This window comes from Rhinopithecus bieti, unplaced genomic scaffold (genome assembly GCF_001698545.2).
Source record: "Rhinopithecus bieti isolate Rb0 unplaced genomic scaffold, ASM169854v2 scaffold_50350, whole genome shotgun sequence".
Taxonomy (NCBI): Eukaryota; Metazoa; Chordata; class Mammalia; order Primates; family Cercopithecidae; genus Rhinopithecus; species Rhinopithecus bieti.
In genome coordinates this window covers 392,237-414,275 of record NW_016820258.1, presented here as the reverse complement: position 1 = coordinate 414,275, position 22,039 = coordinate 392,237, and the positions used below count along the sequence as shown (strand labels likewise).

General features: G+C 39.0%; 1 protein-coding gene across 1 annotated transcript in view; it reads left to right on the top strand.

Moving 5' to 3' along the window:
- The window catches only part of COL19A1 (collagen type XIX alpha 1 chain), a 342,793-nt gene that overhangs the window by 243,779 nt on the left and 76,975 nt on the right, over nucleotides 1-22,039 (top strand). Inside the window, 3 exon segments of the mRNA XM_017859765.1 lie at nucleotides 6,387-6,449; nucleotides 15,365-15,383; nucleotides 15,386-15,405. Coding sequence (XP_017715254.1) covers nucleotides 6,387-6,449; nucleotides 15,365-15,383; nucleotides 15,386-15,405 — 102 coding nt within the window.

Genomic DNA, 22,039 nt, shown 5'->3' with positions numbered 1-22,039 from the left:
TTGTTGTGTTTTGTTTTTTGGTGTTTTGTTTTTCTTTTTGGTGGGGAGGAGGTGTTGGCATTCCTTTAATCACTAAAAATTCATAGCAGAAGCATTCTCAGAAAAAAAAAATCCATTACAATTATAACTGCTTAATTTATGTAATTAAACCCCAAGAGACATTTAAAAAAAGTTTCATTTTGAGCAAATATTAAGACAGAGAAGGATGGGTAATTTTTTTTAAAAAAAAGAAATTGAGTCCTCAAATATTTTCTATCTGAAGAACATTATTGGTTTTTTTCTCCAGAGTTACTTTACAACTTTATATGTTGTAATTCTGGTCCAAAAATCCATCAATGAGCTCTTTTCTACTTAACTGGAGCTCACTATAGCTATGCTTTCAATTAAGTAGCCACATTCTTAGGTTAATCTAAATCTTTTGGTCTTGTCTTCTATAAATTTGGAAGCAGCAAGCCCTTTGCTCTGTTTGATACCATATCTAACTAAAACAAAAACCAACAAGCAAAAACTTGGCTTTCTCCACAGACTTTTCTTATAAAAGCAATGATTCTACCGAATTCAATAAACATTTGGTGCTGGTGATGGGGGAGAGATACTGCAGACTGTATTGTAATGAGGTTAAAAGGCTCATGCCTGTAATCCCAGCACTTTGGGATGCCGAGGTGGGCGGATCACGAGGTCAGGAGATCGAGACCATCCTGGCTAACACGGTGAAACCCCGTCTCTACTAAAATACAAAACATTAGCCAGGCATGGTGGCAGGCGCCTGTAGTCCCAGCTACTCGGGAGGCTGAGGCAGGAGCATGGCGTGAACCTGGGAGGTGGAGCTTGTAGTGAGCCAAGATGTTGCCACTGCACTCCAACCTGGGTGACAGAACGAGACTCCGTCTCAAAAAAAAAAAAAGAAAAAAGAAAGGATGAAAACTCCTTGCCCTCACAAAGATTTGGTTGCAACTGGGAATAGAAACATGTACATAAGCCACTATACTCAATGTAAATGTGCTTTACTAAGTTATGTATAATGTGTTATAGACGGAAACATAAATGAGAGAAAAACTCATTTGACATTACCTTTTCCAACCATTATTATTGCTTCATCTCACCGTTCCTATGTCTGAATTTAGGCTTCCTAATGACTGCTTTTTTTTTTTCTTGAATACAAAGGGAAAATAATTACTGATCTCTACTTTTTTACAAGCCATTAGAACACTGGAAAGGTTTCTTGAAAATTAGTCCAAAGGACTTTCCAACAAGCATTCTATCTGTTCTTACAGAAAAGCTATTTTTTAGCACTTTTGAAGAGCGTTGGTTAGTACAACTTCCTTCACAGAGGTTTTTGGTATTTCAAAGATTGTTCTTGAATTTAATTGAAAACCCACAGGGCCAAAAGCAGTTGTATGTAACCTGAAAATATGTATTTTTGAATCCTGATAAATGCTTCCAATAGGAGACTGAAGAGCTATGGTGCATAAGTGGCATCCAGATGGCTCAGGGAGACTCAGTCAACAGAGATGAAGAGGTGCAGAGTACTTTCAGATATAAGGGAGAAAGGAAAAGAGTTCAGGATTGAGGATCAGAAAGCGAGCAGGGGATTTGAGTAAGGAACCACAGAGACCCTGATTCACAGTATGCAGGCTGTGCTGAAGCCGAATCAGAAGGCTCAAGCTCTGACTTGAACAGACAGCTTATGGCAAAGAACAATGAGGGAAAAAAAGGCAAAAATATTGCTCTTTAAGCTGAGCATACCTGGTGAATTGGCTAAAAAGTGAAAATGCAGCTAAGACTAGGACTAAGGATTATGGTTTTTAACAGAGAACTCTTCCCAACTTCTAAACTTTGGGAATGTGCAGCCAAAACTGAAATCTACTAAGGGAATGATAATGCAAATAGCTCATCATTTTTACACTATGCGTCTGACAAGTCCGGTGGCAGACATCATGGTATTTCTGTTTTCCACCTCCAGCAAGATTTAAGCCAAAAACTATTTAAAAGCTGCTAGAACTATTGCTGAGAGTATATACTTCCCAAATTGAATATAGCTTTAATTCACTTTATCACACCTGCTGTAGTTCTTTGCAGTAAGAAACGACATCAGGATCTCTATCCACACCAGGTTTATAGGCCTCTCAGATAATTATGAATCAGTACAGTTGGGTTCTGAACAGTTGTTTCTCCCTGGAGTTCATTAGCATTTTTTAGCTGCTCTGTAATTGTATACTCACCACATTAGTCCAGATGTCCTATATCTCCCAATCCCATACAAATAGAGTAAAGCAAATCTCCATAAAAGGTAGACATTGTATAGCCACGACTTGTGTACAACCATGTTGTGGGTCACTATTATAATCAAGATATTGGAACATTTTTCCTTTCCATGAACCTTTAACCACTTTTCCAAGTAGAGCTCCTAAGAGCATTAGCCAAGGCTGACATACCCTCTGCAGTTGGCCTCTCTTTACCACTGGGCCTGGGTCATCTAAGTGTCTTTTGATGGCTTCTTGTAAATGCAAACCTTAGAGAAAGGATTCTGTCAACTACCCTAGAGCATCTACAACACCATGTGATGCCAAAAGATCTGTCACTTACCACAAGTCTTTAACTTCTTTCTTGGAGCTGACAGTCTGCAAGATAGACAACTCTTGCTAAACTTGGAAGCAACTCCCTGGATCTTCTCCAGCCATGTTTCCTACCAGAATAGAAGACAGAAAAATAGCACATTTCTTGGGATGTGGCTGGTAGGATAGCCACCAATTCTGAAACCCCAAGGTTGTTTTCCAATTGTAAACAGAGTTGCTTTTGCCATTTAAATGCATAGAGCTTATTTATGACCACTATCTTTGACAGCTTTAGAGCAACCAGGTGAGACACTGCCTCACTGTCTATAGTCAGAGTAGAGGGGGACTTCCAGAAGACTCTAATTGGTGCCTCTTTCCAGTCTCTGAAGGGTTCCTTTGGATCACTAGGAGAGTTTGTATAAAGTATTGCCTGCAGGGTAGACCGTTGGCTGTAGATTTCTGTTACATTAAACTTGGAATTCGTGGTACACAAACTATCCCAGTGACTAAAAAAGTGAGAAAGAAAGTGTCATCGTAAATGCTCATGATGAGATTAAGTGGTAGAACCTAAAACTTCAAATCAAACCCATTTTGAGTACTACTTTGGAGATATGACATTTTGTGACAGAAACAGAACATATGAAAATGTAGAAGTAATTTTTATGGGTTTATTAATCTTGTGAATATTTGAATGATAATGTTCAACCTTTTCTGTAGCCTCATTGCTCTTGGCATTGTTTTTAGTGAGTTGTGCCCTTGCCTTTGTTTTTAAAGGGAGCAGCTGTACTGAGCCATGCATGTTCTCCCACTCCACCCCCAGTGGTAAGCTCAGCAGCAGCCAGATCAGGATCCTGAATGAGAAGTATATACTTTGCTTATGAAATACAGCTATCCTCTGTTTGCAGATGACCAGTCTGTAAAGGATCATATCCCATTTCATCCAATTTTTTACAAATCATTATCGTTCTATTGTTTTTACTGTTCTCATTTACACTGCTACCTGTTTTATGCTATGCAAACCCTACCACACATTTGCTTTCCTCCTTCTTTTCCTTACCGCCTCCCAGAACCTTTTGGGAGGCTCCACACTTCTTGTATCTCAGACCACCTGCTCTCCCAACCTCTACAAACAAATATAGGATACATTTGAATACAGTCACAGACTAGGAGAAATGTTTTGTAATATTCAGGGACAATCTCCCTAACATGGGTTAAGACACTGTATGAACACAGATGGGAGATACAAGGAGCACGTAAAGGGGCCTCTCTCAACTACACGGTAGGGCTACAGCTAAAGGTAATGTGCTTACTTTCTCACCTCCTGCACCAAGCACAGTGCAGGAGTGTAGTACTTGGCAGAAGTGCTATGTTCAAGCTTTGTTGATTTTTTTTCAATTTCAGTAAAGTAAACAGAACATAGAAGAGTGATCACCCAGTATTCTCTAGGGTACACACATCATCATGATAAGAAAATTACTGCAACAGTGATTTTTTGCCTAGTTTGCCTTTAAGTTAAGACAGTAGAGTAGACAAGAGCTGGCTTTGGGCCCAATGCTGATGTTAAGTATTAGCCCTACCACTTGCCAGCGGTGTGACCTTGGACCAGTTAAACATTTCCAACCCTCATTTTCTTTATCTTTGAATCAGAGAGAATGATGGGACATTCCTCATGTGTCCTTGTAAGGACTAAATTAGTTAACTCCTGCTATAATGCCTGGCACATAATAAGCACTATATAAATGTTTGCTATTTATTGGTCGGGCCCGCTGGCTCACACCTGTAATCCCAGCACTTTAGGAGGCCAAGGCAGGTGGATCACTTGAGGTCAGGAGTTCGAGACCAGCCTGGCCAACATGGTGAAACCCTACCTCTACTAAAAATACAAAAATTAGCCAGGAATGGTAGCACATGCCTGTAGTCTCAGCTACTCGGGAGACTAAGGCACGAGAATCCCTTGAACCTGGGAGGCAGAGGTTGCAGTGAGCTGAGATCGTGCCACTGTACTCCAGCCTGGGTGACAGAGTGAGACTCTGTCTCAAAAAAAAACAACAACAAAAAAGTTTGCTATTATTATTTCACTGATTCTGCTACTCTATTTGGGAGACTGTATTATTAATTGTTATACTATATTTAAGAGCCGTAATAATTAAGACTCTCTCTTTTAACTAGATTGAATATGTATGAAGTTAAATTTACCTACTCCATCACTGTTCTTTGATCGAATCAGCCTTGTCATCAACACACATTCACCGAATGCCTACTATACATATACTCCTAAGGCACCTGTTAATGCTACTACGTATCGTGTCTAAAATTCCTCCTTGCCTCATTATATATTTGCAGAAAGATCAATATGTATGGAACCTCATGTCTCCTGACTTTCAAAAATAAGATCTTAACTTGCATGTTCTCAGCTAGATACTTTGTGTAACAACCCCCACCCCCAATTCAATGATTGCTTCCTTCATTACTTCCTCTAACTGACCTAGAATTCTTTACACAATGCTGGCTGATGAAAAGTTACATGAAAAATGTATAATGCCATAAGAATTCTCTTCTTACAATAGCTCCGTTATTGTGTCAGCAAGGTAACAGCATCGTTTGTCTTTCCAATCATAGGCAACACCATTACTCCTGAGGCCCATTATTTTCTCAAGAATTATACCAACCTGCTTCTAAGTATCCATCACCTCATTCTTGTGCCCTTTATGTTTAGTGGCACAATGCAAAGGTTTCATATTAGAAGAGATCTTCAGTCACAAGCTGCTCATAAGAAACACCTGGTGTAAATGTTAACCAACATTAATCTTTTCTGTATACCTAAGGTGTTACCTGTATCAGTGAGCGCAGCTAATGATTGCTTCTTAAAATTTTTCTCCACTTTTCAAAGCTTTAATTCCCTTTGAAAAATAATAATCTTTGTATAATGGTGCTGTTTGATTTTGGCTAATCATCTTCCTTCTAGGTCTTATCTTCTAAGGTAACATGTTAAAAACTTGGTCTCTATAATATTTTCTCTCCTCCTAGCTTTTGAGGTCTGGATGAAATGTGCAATCTCTTTTCTGAGATAGTTGAACCTATTTGACTTGAATTACTTAATCTAAAATAATGCTAACTTTTGTGGTTTTTATGGCTCTCACCCCAAAATGTAATCCCTGAAAAACCTGGAGAATTCTTCTCTTCCTTTCTTCCTAGAGGCCTTAGAGACAGCCAAATGTCTTTGCTTCTTTCCTATCCACTCCAAGCCCAGCATAGTGCTTACTGAATTATTTCCAGGTCAACTGAAAACTATCAATATTTAAATTTCTGAAGTCTGAGATTTTATAGCAGACATCTTTTTTCTGGCCCAAAAGTCCATGTGCATCCCATTTTCATACAACTACTTTAAAAAAGTAAAGCAATAGAAAACATTTTTCCCATATTTACTAAGTTAATAGCATGTGGGAACACACAATTCTATAGTACATTGATCAAAATCCTGTGAGAAGTGCCAAAAATAAACTGAAGAGCTATAACCTCTTCTCTGGGAGGGTCTTATGGGTATAATTCCTTTTAATAAAGAATATGCTGATGGCTGACCTTCTGGTAAAATGTTACATGCTCCCACTTAGGACCTCTTTTTGGATTCATGCAGGATTTAACCTAGAAATATCTTAGGAGCCTGATGATAAGTTAATGCCCAAGTATTTCTCTTTTAATCAGAATATTTGACTAAATAGATACTTCCTTTTTCTTCACTATATGATTTCAAGAGTTCTTAGATATATTATTTAAATATGCATTGTTTTGGTAAATGTGTATATATTTGTCTTTGATTTGTTTATAATACAGGGACCTCCTGGAATACAAGGAATACACCAGACTCTTGGTGGATATTATAACAAGGATAACAAGGTATGGCTTCTTTTTTCCCATAATTTGTAATACATAGAAATTTTATGTGATTGTGTTTTTGAAAAAAACGTATTAATTCCTAACTTCTCAGACTTTTATACATGATCACATGCATTTAAACATCTTTCCATGCTGAAAGCTATGTTTTCGAAAACAAAAATAAAAAAGTATTTTGCTCAGTATCTTACAAATCTAGGATTTTATCCTAGTGTTTTAAAATTTTGTTCAAAGTTTGTTAATGCAAAACATTGTGTTCTGCCATTGATAATATCATAGATCTAGCCTCTCTGAGGGCAGAAAGAAATTATTTCATACTTCAAAGCTTTGGGTAGCACAACAGGTGATAGACTTCTTATCAAAACCAGTAGGTGCGGCACCAAAATCTCAAGCAAATATTTGCATACTACAGTTCAAGAATGAGAGTCCCCACCTTTCGGGGGGAACTATGTTTAATTTCCCCAAGGTTTTATTAAATCACATTTGGGATAGGTAGAATGCTGACGTGGAAGTACCCAAATGGCAAAAGCAAGAGAGTTTTGTTCCAGATTCTACAAGGAGCACAACAGAGTGGCAGCCAAGAGAAGATCTAGGTGAGATCATTGATTGAGTCATCATTCAATGACAAATATTTGTGGTCTGATCACTTTGTGTGAGGCATTCTGTCCACAAATTAGGATGCCTTGTATACATAATGGTTCATCATTGATTTCTTGCACCACAGGAAGAATTGGAGACACTTCTCTTTATGTCTTTCTTTCCTATGTTCTTACTTTCCTTTCCTGTAATTTTTTCTGAGTTTTCACTCCTCTATGTTTAGAAATCCCAAAGAGACACTATATGCCAAAAAAATTTGTTAAATGGCTAGCTAACTAATTATAAAATCCAGTTTCTCTTTCATCAGAACAAGGTCAACATAAAGACTTAGATAATTTATGGTTGACAAATTTAAAATCAAATGTGAAAAGTTTTTTATACTTTATAAATTTGATAGTGATGCTATTTTAAATTCTCTCATTTATTTAGGTTTTCCAGGGAGTGTTATATTAGGAGGAATGTTTGGGATATATTTCATGTTTCTTTATTAGACATTTCTTTAATAGAACTGTACTAGCTTTTTCAAAATATTAAGGCTTAGCACAAGTGGAAAAAAGAATGCTGAAGCATGTTTAAATTTAATCAATTTAATGACACCTATAATGATACCTGCTGTTATAAAATAGGATTTATCATAAATGCTTCAAAATAATAAGTTGGCTCTGATGTCACAGTGTCAGCTAGAAAAACTTAAAGAATACACTGTATTACTATTGCCCTTGGTATAAAATATACCGAGTTGCTACTCAGCTACTTAAATATTTGCTATCCCTTGCAAAACTTTTAAAGCTCTCATCTTTACAGGTCTCCCAACAGTACTTCCCTATACAGTTTATCTTGCTGATGAGTCAGTTTTCCCTTAAATGAAGATATATGGAGCATTTATATTTTAGAGCCTAAAGTTGAGAATGTAAATTTTTAAACTTTAAGATTATATTTCAAAAAAAAACTGGGGGCTGACCAGAGCAGCTGAGTGGAAAATCTTGCTAGTAACAAACCAGTACTTTGAACTTAGTTATTAACTCACCTGAAAGAACCCGTTACTCTTATTGCCATTACAGAATAGAGGCTCACAGGTATTTAGTCCACATGTTCTTTAAATGTGACTTTAAAGCTGGAGTACAACTGGGTAAAGAGAAGAGAGTATAGCTGTTATCCCAAATGATGCATTATAACCACTTAGCATTAGAGGCTTTAGATCCATCTGTGATTAAGGGAAGATAGCTTACCAAACACTTTATTCTGTTTCCTTTCAGAGTAGTTAGAGCTCTTACACCAAGGCCTCACCGGGAAGGATGGTGGTAGTGGAACCCACCTTCCCAGCGCCCACACTGCCCCATGCTTCTGTATTGTAACCACCTCCTCCTCGCCCTCAGGTTCACAAAGGAAAAGCCAAATGTGCTGTGATTACCACGATGCATGTCTTCCATTGGCACTGTCTCCACCACCTACCCCTGTCTGTTTTTGGACACTGAGGTTGTTTCATTTTGCAATTTGTAGCATGTCGGATGGTCTGACTGTAGCAAATAAGCACAGAGAGAAGCGGGGCCTAAGTGAAACCTTCCTAAGGATTAAATAATGGACCATGTATTGAGACATAGCAAGTGACACTCCAAGGTTAAAATAATCTTCCCTTTTAAATTGGCATTGATTTATGTGTTGTCTGCACTGGAGCCCTGGGCCTCAGCTCTTCAACCCACAGTGCCTTCAACAGTCACACAGCCCAAATTCTGCTCAAGCAACTACCCATGAGAGAATGAGTAACAGACTACTCATAAACTGCCCCTCCTCATTCTGAACTCAAAGAGCCCATGGTTCATTTTCTGGTCCCAGGATCCTCACTTCCCCTCTGGCCCCCATATGGGAACTGATCTTTTCCTCTACTATTTTCCTTATGTCATCTGGAGGGAGAAGCTCAGGTATAAGAAACCCTCTCTCCTCACAGCACAAATCAAAAAAGGGATGGAGAAGAAAAAAAAAGCAAATGAGGAAGAAAGAAAAAGTAAATGAGGAATAGAGAGACAGCCTAAGGAGTGAGGTCAGGAAGATGATATCAGTGTGTTTATGTGGATTTTTGCATGCCCACTTATGGATGCAAAGAATAAAAACTAGATTTCTCTCTCTATCACAAAAATAATATGCAAAACAGCTGCTCCCATTCTGTAAGACTGTTTGCAAAGAAGAAACAGTGCTGAGCATATTCTTCCCCTCAAGGAAAATCTGCTCATGATCCAGTAAACTGCACTTCATTGTTTCCAGCTCTGGGGTTTTAATAAAATTTAATAGGCTCTGTCAACTACCAAAGCCACAGACCCACAGTTCCTTACTACACTTTAGATGGAGAAAAAAAACACATTTTATCTGCGGAGGCCAAGTACTGGCGGATTTTACATTTGATGTTGTTTTTAAAGATCCATATTGAAAATGCAGAGTTGTGTTATCTTACATCACCACACTCAGTCTCAGCTGTTGGAGATTGATGCTGTGCCTCCCAGCAACCAATTCGTGTATTCATTTCTCCAAATTGTTGATCCAAAAAAAAACCAATTTGCTAGCAAAATAATCTATTTTTCTTTTCACATATTAAATCATAACTTCACTTTAATATCCACAGACTAGAAAGGACAGAAAGCCTTTATCCAAAATCCAATATTCAAGGCCTTTCCAAGCAGTGAGTTAAACCCAATGATGGCATATAAAGTGAAGACTCCCTTGGAGACACTGCAGGCAACCTTTCTGAGCCCAGAAGATTGAGAAATAAAGTTTAGGTTCTAACTTCATCGCTCTCCTTCCCTGTGCCCCAGGTTCCACTGGCTTTGAGGAACATTGTGGACTTAGGCACAGACATATGGACTTTCAGATGTTGGTTTGATTAGACAGCCTCCCAACTCACCTGAGTCTTTCCTTCCTTTCATGAGCCTCCACACTTGTGGCTGGTGAAATGGTTTTTTGCAGTTAACTAAGAAGTTGGGCTTTGAGCCAGCCTTGGGCCTTATTTTCAAATGAGCACAGCTTTCCTAGCCCACATATTATGTTTTAACTTGCTAGAGCTGCCACAACAAAATATCACAAACTGAGTGACCTAAACAACAGAAATATACCATCTCATGGTTCTGGAGGCCAGAAATCAAGATGAAGGTGTTGGCAGGGCCATGTTATCTCCGAAGGCACTAGGAAGGAATGTCTTTCAGGTCTCTCTCCTAGCCTCTGGTCATTCCTTGGCCATCTTCACGTGGTGTTCTCCCTGCGTGCATGTCTCTATAAAGTTTCCCTTTTTATAAGGACACAGTCTTATTGGATTAGGAGCCCAACCTACTCCAGCATGTCCTCATCTTAACTACTTATCACTAATTATTAATTACATCTGCAATGACCCTATTGGCAAATAAGTTCACGTTCTGAAGTCCTGGGTGTTACAGTTTATACATATATATTGGAGTGGGAGATACACAATTTCAACCTATAAAAAACAACCTGGTTTTTCTGAACTTTATGTCCCCTCATGCCTAGGATATTACAGCAAGTTCCCCAAAGGCTGACCCTGGGGATTTGTAATGACTCCATACCCTAGGAACGAGTTCCTATCCTTAGGTTCTTTTATTAGTTGAACAGTAGAAAATTGCTGATATTTTACTCTCTGGGGCCTATAAAAATGGTCATCTCATATGGTTCAATCCATGACATATCCAGGTACATTCTCTTCTTTCCAGAGAAAATCCTCTTTAAGACTTTGAGTAGCTTGAGTGTTTTCACTTGCCTAACCATACGTTCCAAAGTTCCATTCACCATTCCCACACAGACCCAAGAACAAGTGCTGACATCCCAGAATTCTTGAGATGGGCATGCAGATTAGCATCCTCATGCCACAACCCTCACCACATCACCACAAGAATTTTTAAATAAACACATTCAAAACTGTGTTTGGAAGGCTTACAAGAACCCTTAACATGGCACCAAGACACAAAATAACGTAATAAAATTAGCATAGCATCAGAGGCAGAATCGCAGTTCCAGAAACACAAAGACTATACCTCTTATTATTTTCACTAAGCCAGGCAATTGTCTGGTGCAGCTAGCTTAGAGATAGTAGGGAGAAGCAGCTCACATGTCAATGAATAAACACTACTGAAGCTCGAGTTTGAATCTGCCTTGAGTATTATTAACCCAAGAGTGGAGAATAGCACGAAAGGCCACCAAGAGTCCTTGATTAGATGGATTTCCTGGTCTTGCTGTTGAGTGAGGCAAACATGGTGCTCTGATCAGCAATAAATGGCCCTGTTGTTTTTCTGGGTGTGAAAGCAATCAGAAAATCGAGATTTTAGAACGATAAAGTCTATTGATGGGACACTAGGAATTGGTGCTGCAGAGGCATTCCTTCACCCCAGCCACAGCATCTCTGATGCTCTGTAGGTTATTGGGGGTGAGGTGAGCTACACTAGAACATGCTCTCCCCAGAGGCCATTTAGGTGCTTTCCTGCTGTGCAATCAAAGAGCATGAGGCCTTCCAAGAGCATGAGGCCTTCCAAGCCAAAGACCATCTCCAGGCAAATCATATATCAGATGAAAGCATGTTCCAGTTTCCCAAAAAGAATTCCCAAAAGGATTCCCAAAAGAATCCTATCATAAGCAGGGGGAGATGCTGATGTTTTGTGCTGACACCATGCTCAAATGACTAGTGTTTTTGAGACATCTCTAAGATTTACGTTTCTGTGCAGGTTGTATCCAAGCAACTTGCCATTTTGTAACTGCTGGTTCTTTATAAATGTGTGTATATACCTTAGTGTTTCCATGCTTTATTTTCAAATACTGTTGGTTGTAATAATTTAGAACAAAATTTTGAGATTACAATTTTTATTTTCAATTTAGATATCACAGACCAAAGTTGACAGAAGAAAATGAGAGAATATCCATTACAAAACCAATAATAATATCAGTTATAAACTACTCATTTTTTATTGGAGCAGCAAAATAACATGGAAGGAATATTTAAAATATCAAACTATAGCAATAGTGATCTGAATGGGTACCTCTGTATATTTTTGTTGTCTAAATATTTCTGTACCTTTTAGGTTTTCTATCAGCACATGTATTTTTAATCAGAAAATAACTTTAATGGAAAAATCACATGATTAGAATTACTGGCTCATTTGCCCAACAGATATTTATTGAATGCCAGGGGAGGCTTTCATGAATGGCATTTCATAATAGTTGAGACCTGATTAAGGAGTAGTTTCTGGCCAGATAGAAAGGTGAGGACACAGAGTGGTGATCTGGAGGCTGAGATGGGAATGGCCTTGGTCAGTTTAGGGAGCTGAAAGAAGACCATGACAGCTGAAGCTTCTGAGGAAGAAGAGTGGCCAACTTGATGCTGGAGAGGGAAATGAGTTCAGGTTATGCAGAGATTTGCTGGCGATGTTAAAGTTTTGAGAAATCGATGTCAGAATGTCTTTTGAAGGTATTTCTCTGATCTTATGTAGAGAATATGCATGTCAGGAAAGCAAGAGTGGATTGTAAAAGGCCAGTTAGAGACTCACTGCAATAATCCTGGCAAGACATGATGGTGGGCTGCCTGGGTGTAGGCAGGTTGACTCTTTCTCTTAAAAGAAGAGAAGACATTTGGGGAGACAGAGTCAACCAAACTGGATGACTGATCATATTCGAGGAATAAGGATGAGGGTGATCATATTTGTCCGTTTTCATGCTGCTGATAAAGACATACCCTAGACTGGGCAATTTACAAAAGAAAAAGGTTTCATGGACTCACAGTTCCATGTGGCTGGGGAGGCCTCATAATCATGGTGGAAGGTGAAAGGCACATCTAACATGGTGGCAGACATCAGAAGAGAGAGTTTGTGCAGGGAAACTCCCCTTTATAAAACCATCAGATCTCATGAGACTTATTCACTATCATGAGAATAGCACACGAAAGACCCTCCCCCATGATTCAATTACCTCCCACTGGGTCCTTCCCACAACACATGGGAATTGTGGGAGCTACAATTCTAGATGAGATTTGGGTGGGGACACAGCCAAACCAAGTGGTATTGAGAATGACATTCGGACAGAGAGGAAGAATTCAGGTTTTCTTTCTTTCCGTAATTGTTTTCAATTGTAAAATGGAGTTCCTGCTCAATTTAACAAGAGCAACTGCAGAGACACATTAGAAAAAACTGATTCTTCTTCTCCCACTTCTGTACTAAACAATGTTACCAGTGTGATGTAACTCTATTTTTTTCTCTCATATATATGTGTATTTGTTGCATTTTTTGTTTCAGTTTTAAACTTGTTAAATGTGAATTGCTTCTAGAATTTACAAGTACATACATCAAGTAGAAAATTAGATATATGAGTCTAAAATTCACAAGGGAAGTATATGCAGGGTGTATAAATTAGATATATGGGTCTAAAACTCAGAAGGGAAGTACATACTGGGTTTATAAATTTGGCTGTGAAAATATTACCTAAGCCATGAAGGTAAATAAGAGTGCTGGGGAGAAAGTGTTGAGTCACAAAGAAGAAAGTCCTAAGGAAATCCAACCTTTAACAGATGAGGGAAGAAGAAGTCACAGAGATAAGAAGAAACCAGGAGAGTAAGCTATCATACAAGCCAAGAGAGTGACAAGTGTAGCAAGGTCAATTAAAGAAGAGTCCATTAGAGTAAGCAGCAAAGATATTATTAATAACATTAGAGGGCCACATCAGTGGACTGATTGGGGCCAGTGTCAAATACGTATGTGTTTAGGAGTAAACAGGAGATGAATAAGTGGTGTCAAATAAAAAATTGCACCTGACAAAGTTAAACAGGCAAGGAAGACATTATTCAAGGCTACTGCAATAGGAGAGAGAGGGCAGACTTAGTCTGAGCTCAATTCCACTGAAACAAAGTTCAGGAGAGTTTTTAAGTATTGATGTAAGAGAGAGAACACACTTCCTTGTGTTTGCTAATTGGCTCTACCCAAAGGAAGGGTAAACTTTCTCATATCTTTGTGACAGGAAGAAGGTTTACAACTTGGCACAAGGCTGAAGTTAGGCTCCTACCCTCTCACAGAGCCTGGAAGATAGTGGCACTACCTTCTCCATGATTACATTTTAAAGGGATGGCTCCCAGGCCCTTGAGAAAGACATTCCCAGATTGTAAAACTAATAGGAGGCTTTTAGAAAGATTTACATCTCAAAGGGATAGTGAAAGAATTTACAAATACAGATTTCTAAAGCGATTGGTCTAGAGAAAGAGAGGTCAGGGTCTGGAATTAGGAACAAGCCTGTCCAAAGTTGATTCCCGCTGAGGGAAACATTAAAGGCTGTCTTGGTCAGTGGACGCAGAAAGCACTAACTACCCTTTTGAGAAAATTATCCAGAAATCGGAGGAAAGGGAGTAACTAAGGGAAATGTGTGCTGGGGAACTGTATGCTTTTTGTGTGTTAAGTTTAAAGAAGGTAGAATAGGTAGGTAGTCAGAGAGAGAAAGAGAAGTGTTAAAGAAATTGGCCAATTTTAGCTACACTTTATTTAACTTTATTACCAAATTGGCCAATTTCACCTGATAGCAATAGGTAACATCAACAACGAAAATCTCCTAAGAAGGCAGAGAGCATGGGAATCAGAGAATTTATAGAGGAAACAGCCACTGCTAAGAGATGAGACAGCTCATTAACTACACCCGGGTGTGCATGCACATGGGTTGGTACATTCATTGACAGGAATTAGAAGTGGTATCTGAGGCCTGACGCAGTGGCTCATGCCTGCAATCTCAACTCTTAGGGAGGCAGAGGCAGGAGGATAGCTTGAGGCCAGGAGTTCAAGACCTACCTGGGCAATATAGCGAGACACCATTCTCCACAAAAAGGAAAAAAAAAAAAAAGTGATGTCTGAGAACTTGTATTTTTTTCAGTGTAGTCACAGGCAAGTCACCTGCCCAGGACTGGAGAGTCTAATGTAGTGGTCTGAGAACAATAAAGCATACTTGAGAGTAGGGGGAGCAGATCAGAGATGCTCAGATACATGGAGAGGCCAGTTGAAGTGGCCAGATGTGGTTTTGGAGTAGTGAGTATTTATCCCCAGAGGTATGATGTTTCTCCGGAAGCAATCTCCTTAAGAAGTCACAAAGACGATGCATGGGGTTTCCAAAGCTGGAATTATTTAGAAGAATATTTAACAGGAATATTTAACAACAGGTGAGAGAGACAAAACTGTCTGCACAAATGACCTAGTATCCATAAAAAGCTGTTACAGTACTGTTATCTGACTACTTATACTGTTACCCATTGAATGTGTTAAAATTAGTGGATTTTCTTTGAATTTTAAATTGTTTTACCCCCCTAGGGAAATGATGAACATGAAGCTGGGGCCTGAAAGGAGACAAGGTAATCAGATTTTTTTTTTTTTAGATGGAGTCTTGCTCTGTTGCCAAGGCTGGAGTGCAGTAGCGCAATCTCAGCTCACTATAACCTCCACCTCCCAGGTTCAAGTGATTCTCCTGCCTCCACCTCCCAAGTAGCTGGCATTACAGGCATGTGCCACCACTCCTGGCCAATTTTTGTATTTTTAGTAGAGACAGAGTTTCACCATGTTGGCCAGGCTGGTCTTGAACTCCTGACCTCAGGTGATCCACCCGCCTCAGCCTCCCAAAGTTATGGGATTACAGGCTTGAGCCACTGCACCCGGCGGTAATCAGATTTTCAAAGTGAATAGAAGGGTCCAGTATTTTCTACGGATTTACACATTCCCGTGTAGGGGCAGCCCCCCAGCAGCAGTTGGGTTGCATCTCTGGGAGGGTGTCCAGCCTGCAGTGGGCAGGGGCCTCTGCCTGCCTCCTGACCAAGCAGTAGGATTGGAATCTGCTTCAGGGTCCAGCAAGGACTGCTGAGTAGCAGTTGGCTGCAAGAAAGAGAACATATCAAGGGGAAATTACTATAATAAGATAAATGAAATCAGGACACAAGACTTGTTTTGTAATTAAATGTGAACCCGTGTAGGTGGCAAAAACAATCTGAAGACCCCTTTGGCAAAATGCCTCAGGCCCAGGCTCACTATTTTGTGTCTTCCTAAGTACCAAAACGTAAGCTGCCCTGGCAGCCATTTTTGGTGGGGTTTTATACTGTCCAGTAGTGGTTTAGCCAAGTAATTATTTCAAAATAGTTTTAAAATTAAGACACTGATAAATTTCCATTGCATTCTCCTTGTCCTTCGCAGGTTTCATTATCTTAACTGTAAAGATGACAGATTCACTTCCCCATTCAATAAGATGTTTCACTCCTGTTTGATTCTGAAATTGTAATGACCTTGGATTCCATGCAAATGTGCCATTGTCAGAAAAAAAATGCACATTAAATCTACAGGCAGAGATGAGTAGGTTTGAAAATACTCTGAGGGAATGTGACCTGTGAGTGCTAGCTATCTTCATTCATTCACCTGTAAAAATTCTCTAGATTGAGGGCAGGGGATTGTGACATGAATCCAAGAAAATATGACTTCTGTGTCTTATAAATCAGTGAAACCAATCCATTCAAAAAGTCGTACACTCATCATCAGAAGTTACTACTAAAAGACAGTCTCGCCAGAAACTAGGAGCTTCTTACAGATTGATGATTTAAAATGAAATTTTCTGCTAAATAAATAAATAATAAATAAAACCTTGACATTCTGAAAAAAGACATCCACAAATTGATTACACAGCAATGATAAGTCATTTGTGTGAGTTAGATTTTATTGCTAGTACATTAGCATTATTTCCTGTAACCTAATAGCTAACAGAAACCATACGCCACCGTAACAAACGCATTACATTTTAAGCAATGACTTCTGGACATATCCAGGCTAAGGAGAAAAAAAAAAGGAAAAGAAAGCCACAAAGCTTGTCACATAGGACAGCTGAGCAAAGAAGAGAGTTGTGACTTTTAAAGTATTTAAATGATGATTCATTTCTTGAAACAAAACAGCTGGCTTCTGTTTTGCTGTGTTCATTAGGAAACATATGTTACTTAGACATTCTTAAGACCTCACTGATGAGAAATTTGATTCTGTAAAACAGGTGTATTTCAAACTCTAAGGACCTTTTCTGTTGCTCAAAATCTTTTCTAATTGCTTCAGAATCCTAAGTAGAATTAGGAAGAGCCAGTGGCATAACTGTTCCCTCCTCTCACTCAAATAAATAACATAGAAGAGTCTACAGGGAACTTGATGCCGTACATGATATAAAGAGACACATAAAAAAAACTTTTAAAAAGTGTGATTAACAGGAAATTGCCAATAAATAATGCATAAAATAAACAAAAATTACAGGTGGTAGCTCGCACCTGTAATCCCAGCACTTTGGGAGGCCAAGGCGGGAAGAACGTTTGAGCCCAGAATTTAGACAGCCTGGGCAATATAGTGATACCCCATCCCTACAAAAATTAAAAATATTAGCTGGGCATGCTGGCAAATACCTGTGGTCCCAGCTTCCCAGGGAGGCTGAGGCAAGAGGATCACTTGGAGCCAGGAAATAGAGGCTGCAGTGAGCCATATCGCACCACTGCACTCCAGCCTGAACAACAGAGCAAGACCTTGTCTCAAAACAACTAACCAAACACAAACATAAGCATAGCAGTTGCTGGAAGGGTGAAATCAACTCTACCTATGCAAGTCTACTTACTATCTCTTCTGAATCAATACATTAGTTTTAAAAAATTATAATGTAATTTAATGTGATGTAAGTCACCACAGTGATAATTTAGAGCTCCATCAAGCTGTTCTCACAGATCTCTGCTTGCACCAGTGGTGAACCCCAGTGCTTCTGAATCCTGGCTGCACGTTGGAATCACATGGAAAGCTTTGACAAAATATCCACACTCGGGCTCCATCCACAGAGACTCCAATTTGGAGTAGGGGTTGTAGCTCTATTTAAAAGTGTTTCAGATGACTCTAATATACAACCAGGGCTAAGAACCACTGAGTAATAGGAAGAGCATGAGCTTTGAGACAAAAAGTTGATTGTGGCATTAACAGCTGGGTCACCTTGGGAAGGTCACTTCATTTCTCTAAGTATCCATTTCCTCATTCACACCATGGGCATAACTGTATCTACACAAAGATTTGATAGAAGGATTAAAATTAAATAATAGGAAGTTACTCAAAAGCACAATAACTAAAACATATATAAAGCCCTCACTGAAGATTTGTTCTTTTCTATTCACCCACCTCAATCTTTCCTTCCTCTCATGAGGTCTCATTTAGCACTTTTGAGGATTAATTGTTATTCTCATTCTTAGCACCTGGTCTTGCTCATCTTTGTATCTCCACCATAATTTTGACAAAGAAGGGACTCAATTTGTGCTGTAGAATAAAATATTTAACCAGTAGAATAATTAAACACATAAGTGATTCATCATTCCTTTATAATATGCTACTTCTCAATGCACTGACCAGCAAAATAGAATTACTAAAAGAGTCAACCCTTTGGAACCCGACGCTACAATGAGCACCAGAACAAGCACAAACAGCACTGGAATATACACACCAATCACCCCTGGTTTAGCAGCCCCAACCTGTATCAAGAACACTACGATATAAGGAGAACCACGACTTGCAGTAAATGGCCGTGGAGACTGTCCACATGACCAGTCTACCAGTGTGGAAATGATGGATGATCCCTGCTCTGTGGCTTGACTGGGACTGACAGGATATGGAGAAGAGATAATGTATTTGCAAGTTACTTGAGGAGAACTACTGCTTTATAGAGACAGTAGAACAAAATATCAGGATATCTAAGCATTCCTGAGAAAATAGCAGGTGTCTTGTCGGGGAAGATTGTCGGGGAAAAGGTGCAGTCGCTATAGCACCAAGCTTTTCAAATAGCATCAAAAGTGTCAAACTGAATGAGTCTTTCCTGATGCAAAGTAAATTCATCACTTATGCTTCAACTCCTCTCTACAGTGATAAATCATTGAACGTTCAATTTAAATAAAAAATACAAACCCATATGTGTCTAAGGTTCAGGTGGAAAATGCTTTTTTTGCAGAATTTTATGAAGAAAGAGGTCTCTAAGATTTCCTTCCAGCCCAATGTCATCCAATGACTATGTGGCAAGATGAGCCACAACCCCTTTTTTGTCCTTCCTCTATATTTCCCAGGAGACCTATGTACATTGGTTCACCTGTATAGCAGCTATGAATATAATTACTCTTATTTCACCATGTACATTCTCCTCCCCTTCCCTTTTGATATTGGCGGATTTGATTTTTACAAGCAATTTCTAGACCCCTTCTCAGCTTTCTACTTTTATTTTATTAGGCAAGTGTAACTAGTAGGCATATTTTTCCTTCACACCTATGCAATGGAGATTGTAGCACCTACCAGATGGGTAAAATAAACTTCACTCTACACCCTAATGCCTATACAAGGCTAATTGTTTATTTTCTCTATAAAACCAACAACAATTGGTCCCTAAATGTATCCACCAACTTCTCCCTCTCCTTATCTTGAATATGATTTACTATGTCTAAGAAAAAAAATGGCTTATCTTATAATGTGGTAAGAATAAGACTGATGATACACAGGATGTTTACATACTATCATAGAAAAAAACAATACTTATGTAGCTTCCTCTGAATTAGGAAAAAGCCTGTATCCAGCACACTAAACTTTAAATTTTATGGATACTGCTTCAAAAGGCTTATTGAATATTTAAATTAAGAATGTGAGTGAATTTAGAGAAAAAAATAAGTTATGTATATATAGGTGGTATGTGGACATAGCGAATATTATGCAGTTGGGATGTGGATGACTGAACTTTGTGAAACACTGCTCTAGAATATTTGTACTGACAGGTCTGCAAATTGGCTTCTTATCCATTTGGTTCCTTGGCTCTCCAACAGAGCCTTACTATTACTAACTGAAAGCTTAATGGTATAAAAAATTAATACTGAGGTGAGTCATAAAAACAAACACTTCTTTCCTAGTATCAACTCTCACAGCACAAAATACCTCTATGACCAAATATGTGAATGTTTCACACACAGCAAGCAAGCAATCGGTTCTGCAACAGACACCAGCTGGTTGTCTTCTAATTCCATTCAATTCTAATGCGATTTACCTGATGGTAGCAACAGATCCCACAGATTGAGGGCTCAATCCCACAAGACTGCCTTCTACTTCATATGCCAACTGAAAGTCCCATGTTGTTTTTTCTGTGCTTTTGACCAAATGGCTATAAATCGGGGTCCTCATGACCCCATCCTTGGCTTTGACTGATCTGCTGGAATGGCTCACAGAACTCAGGGAGATATTTACTTATGCTTACCAGTTTATTATAAAGGATGTTACGAAGGTTACAGATAAAGGACTGCATAAGGCAAGGTATGTGGGAAGGGGTGCCAAGCTTCCATGCCCTCCCTGGTCATGCCACCCTCTGGGAACCTCTACAACTTCAGCTCTACAGAAGCTCTCTGAACCCAGTCCTTGTGGTTTTTATGGAAGCTTCATTATGTAGGTGTGATTGATTAAATCATTTGTCATTGGTGACCAAGTTAACCTTCAGTCTCTTGCCCCTCCTCAGAGGTTGGAGGTGAGGCTGAAAAGACTTTAATCAAGCCTTGGTCCTTCTGGTGACCAGCCCAATCCCAAAGCTACCTAGGGGCTGCCAGCTACCAGTCAACTCATTAACATACGAAAAGACACTTAATGCTTTGGGGATTCCAAGGATTTTATGAGTTGTATGCCAGGAAACTGGGACGAAGACCAAATATGTATTTTACAATATTGTTATCAAGCAGATGGGCTCACTGCCCAGTGTGCACCGAAGCCAATAACTATGGCACCAGCTTTTCAGAAAACAAAGATTTTATTGCAAAACCAGCCAGCAAAGAGACAGGAGTCAGGCTCAAAGTTGCCTCCTGGATTTGGGGATTGGGGCAAATTTTAAGGGATCAGAGGGCAAGAGACAGGATCTAGGAATGTTAGTTTGGCAGGGTCTGATTGGACAGCTTCAAATTTGACCATTTATGGTAAGGTATGTTGAGGAAGATTTTTGCCCTGGATATTCCAGGCCAGTGGACCCCCTTGCTTCTGAAAGAGTTCAGGTTCTGGTCATGTCCCGGTCTTCTTAATTCCACCCAAGGGGAGGAATTGTTGGTCCCAGCTGTTGTTACAAGTCAAAGCTTTTTCTGTTATGCGTGCCTAGGCTGCATGACTTGGAGTTTTGGGCTCTGTTATACCTTATAGGTACCTCGACATTTTATTATCAGCAGAGTAGGCCCTATTTGGCTGGTCCCACAGTTACAGTATCGCATGAGGTTTTAAAATTTTAATAAAATTAAGATTAAATTTAACAAAACATATCCCATAAATCTAGAAGACTAATTAATACAAACATGATCTTGACTATCCGTTATAGAAAATCACAAGATACGGATTAGGATACACGTATAAAAATAAGCCAAAGATTTTAGGGCTGTAGTAAATTTGTACTTGAAGCACTTTTGGGTAGAATGAGGCTTCAAAATGAACAGTTAGGCACATCCACACAGGGGTCAGGATTAGAGATGTTCACTGCAGCCTTATTTATAATAGAGACAAGCTGATTACAACTCAAGCACCCATCAGTAGGGCTGAGATAAACCCTGGATTATTAACATGTTAGAATGTTACTCAGCTGTTACAGTGAATGAATGAGATCATATGTATCAATAGAGATGGATATTAAAAACAATGTTGAGTGGAAAAAACAAGTCGTAGTATGTTCTATATGAGATAAAGCTATTTATGGAATTTGTTTCAAATATCCAAAATAATGTTTATGATTCCACATATCCAGTAAAAGTACAATAATATAAACTGAAAATATAAATACTAAATTCTTGAGAGTGGTTCCCTGTGGGTGGAAATAGGAAATATAGGGGATTTCTTCTTTGTAAATTTTTTAATTTCTTTCATTTTGGGTACCTGGTACATGAAGGCTTAGTGTATTCTACTTTATGCTTTCTGTATTTATTCTTTTTTTTTTTTTTTTTTTTTTTTTTT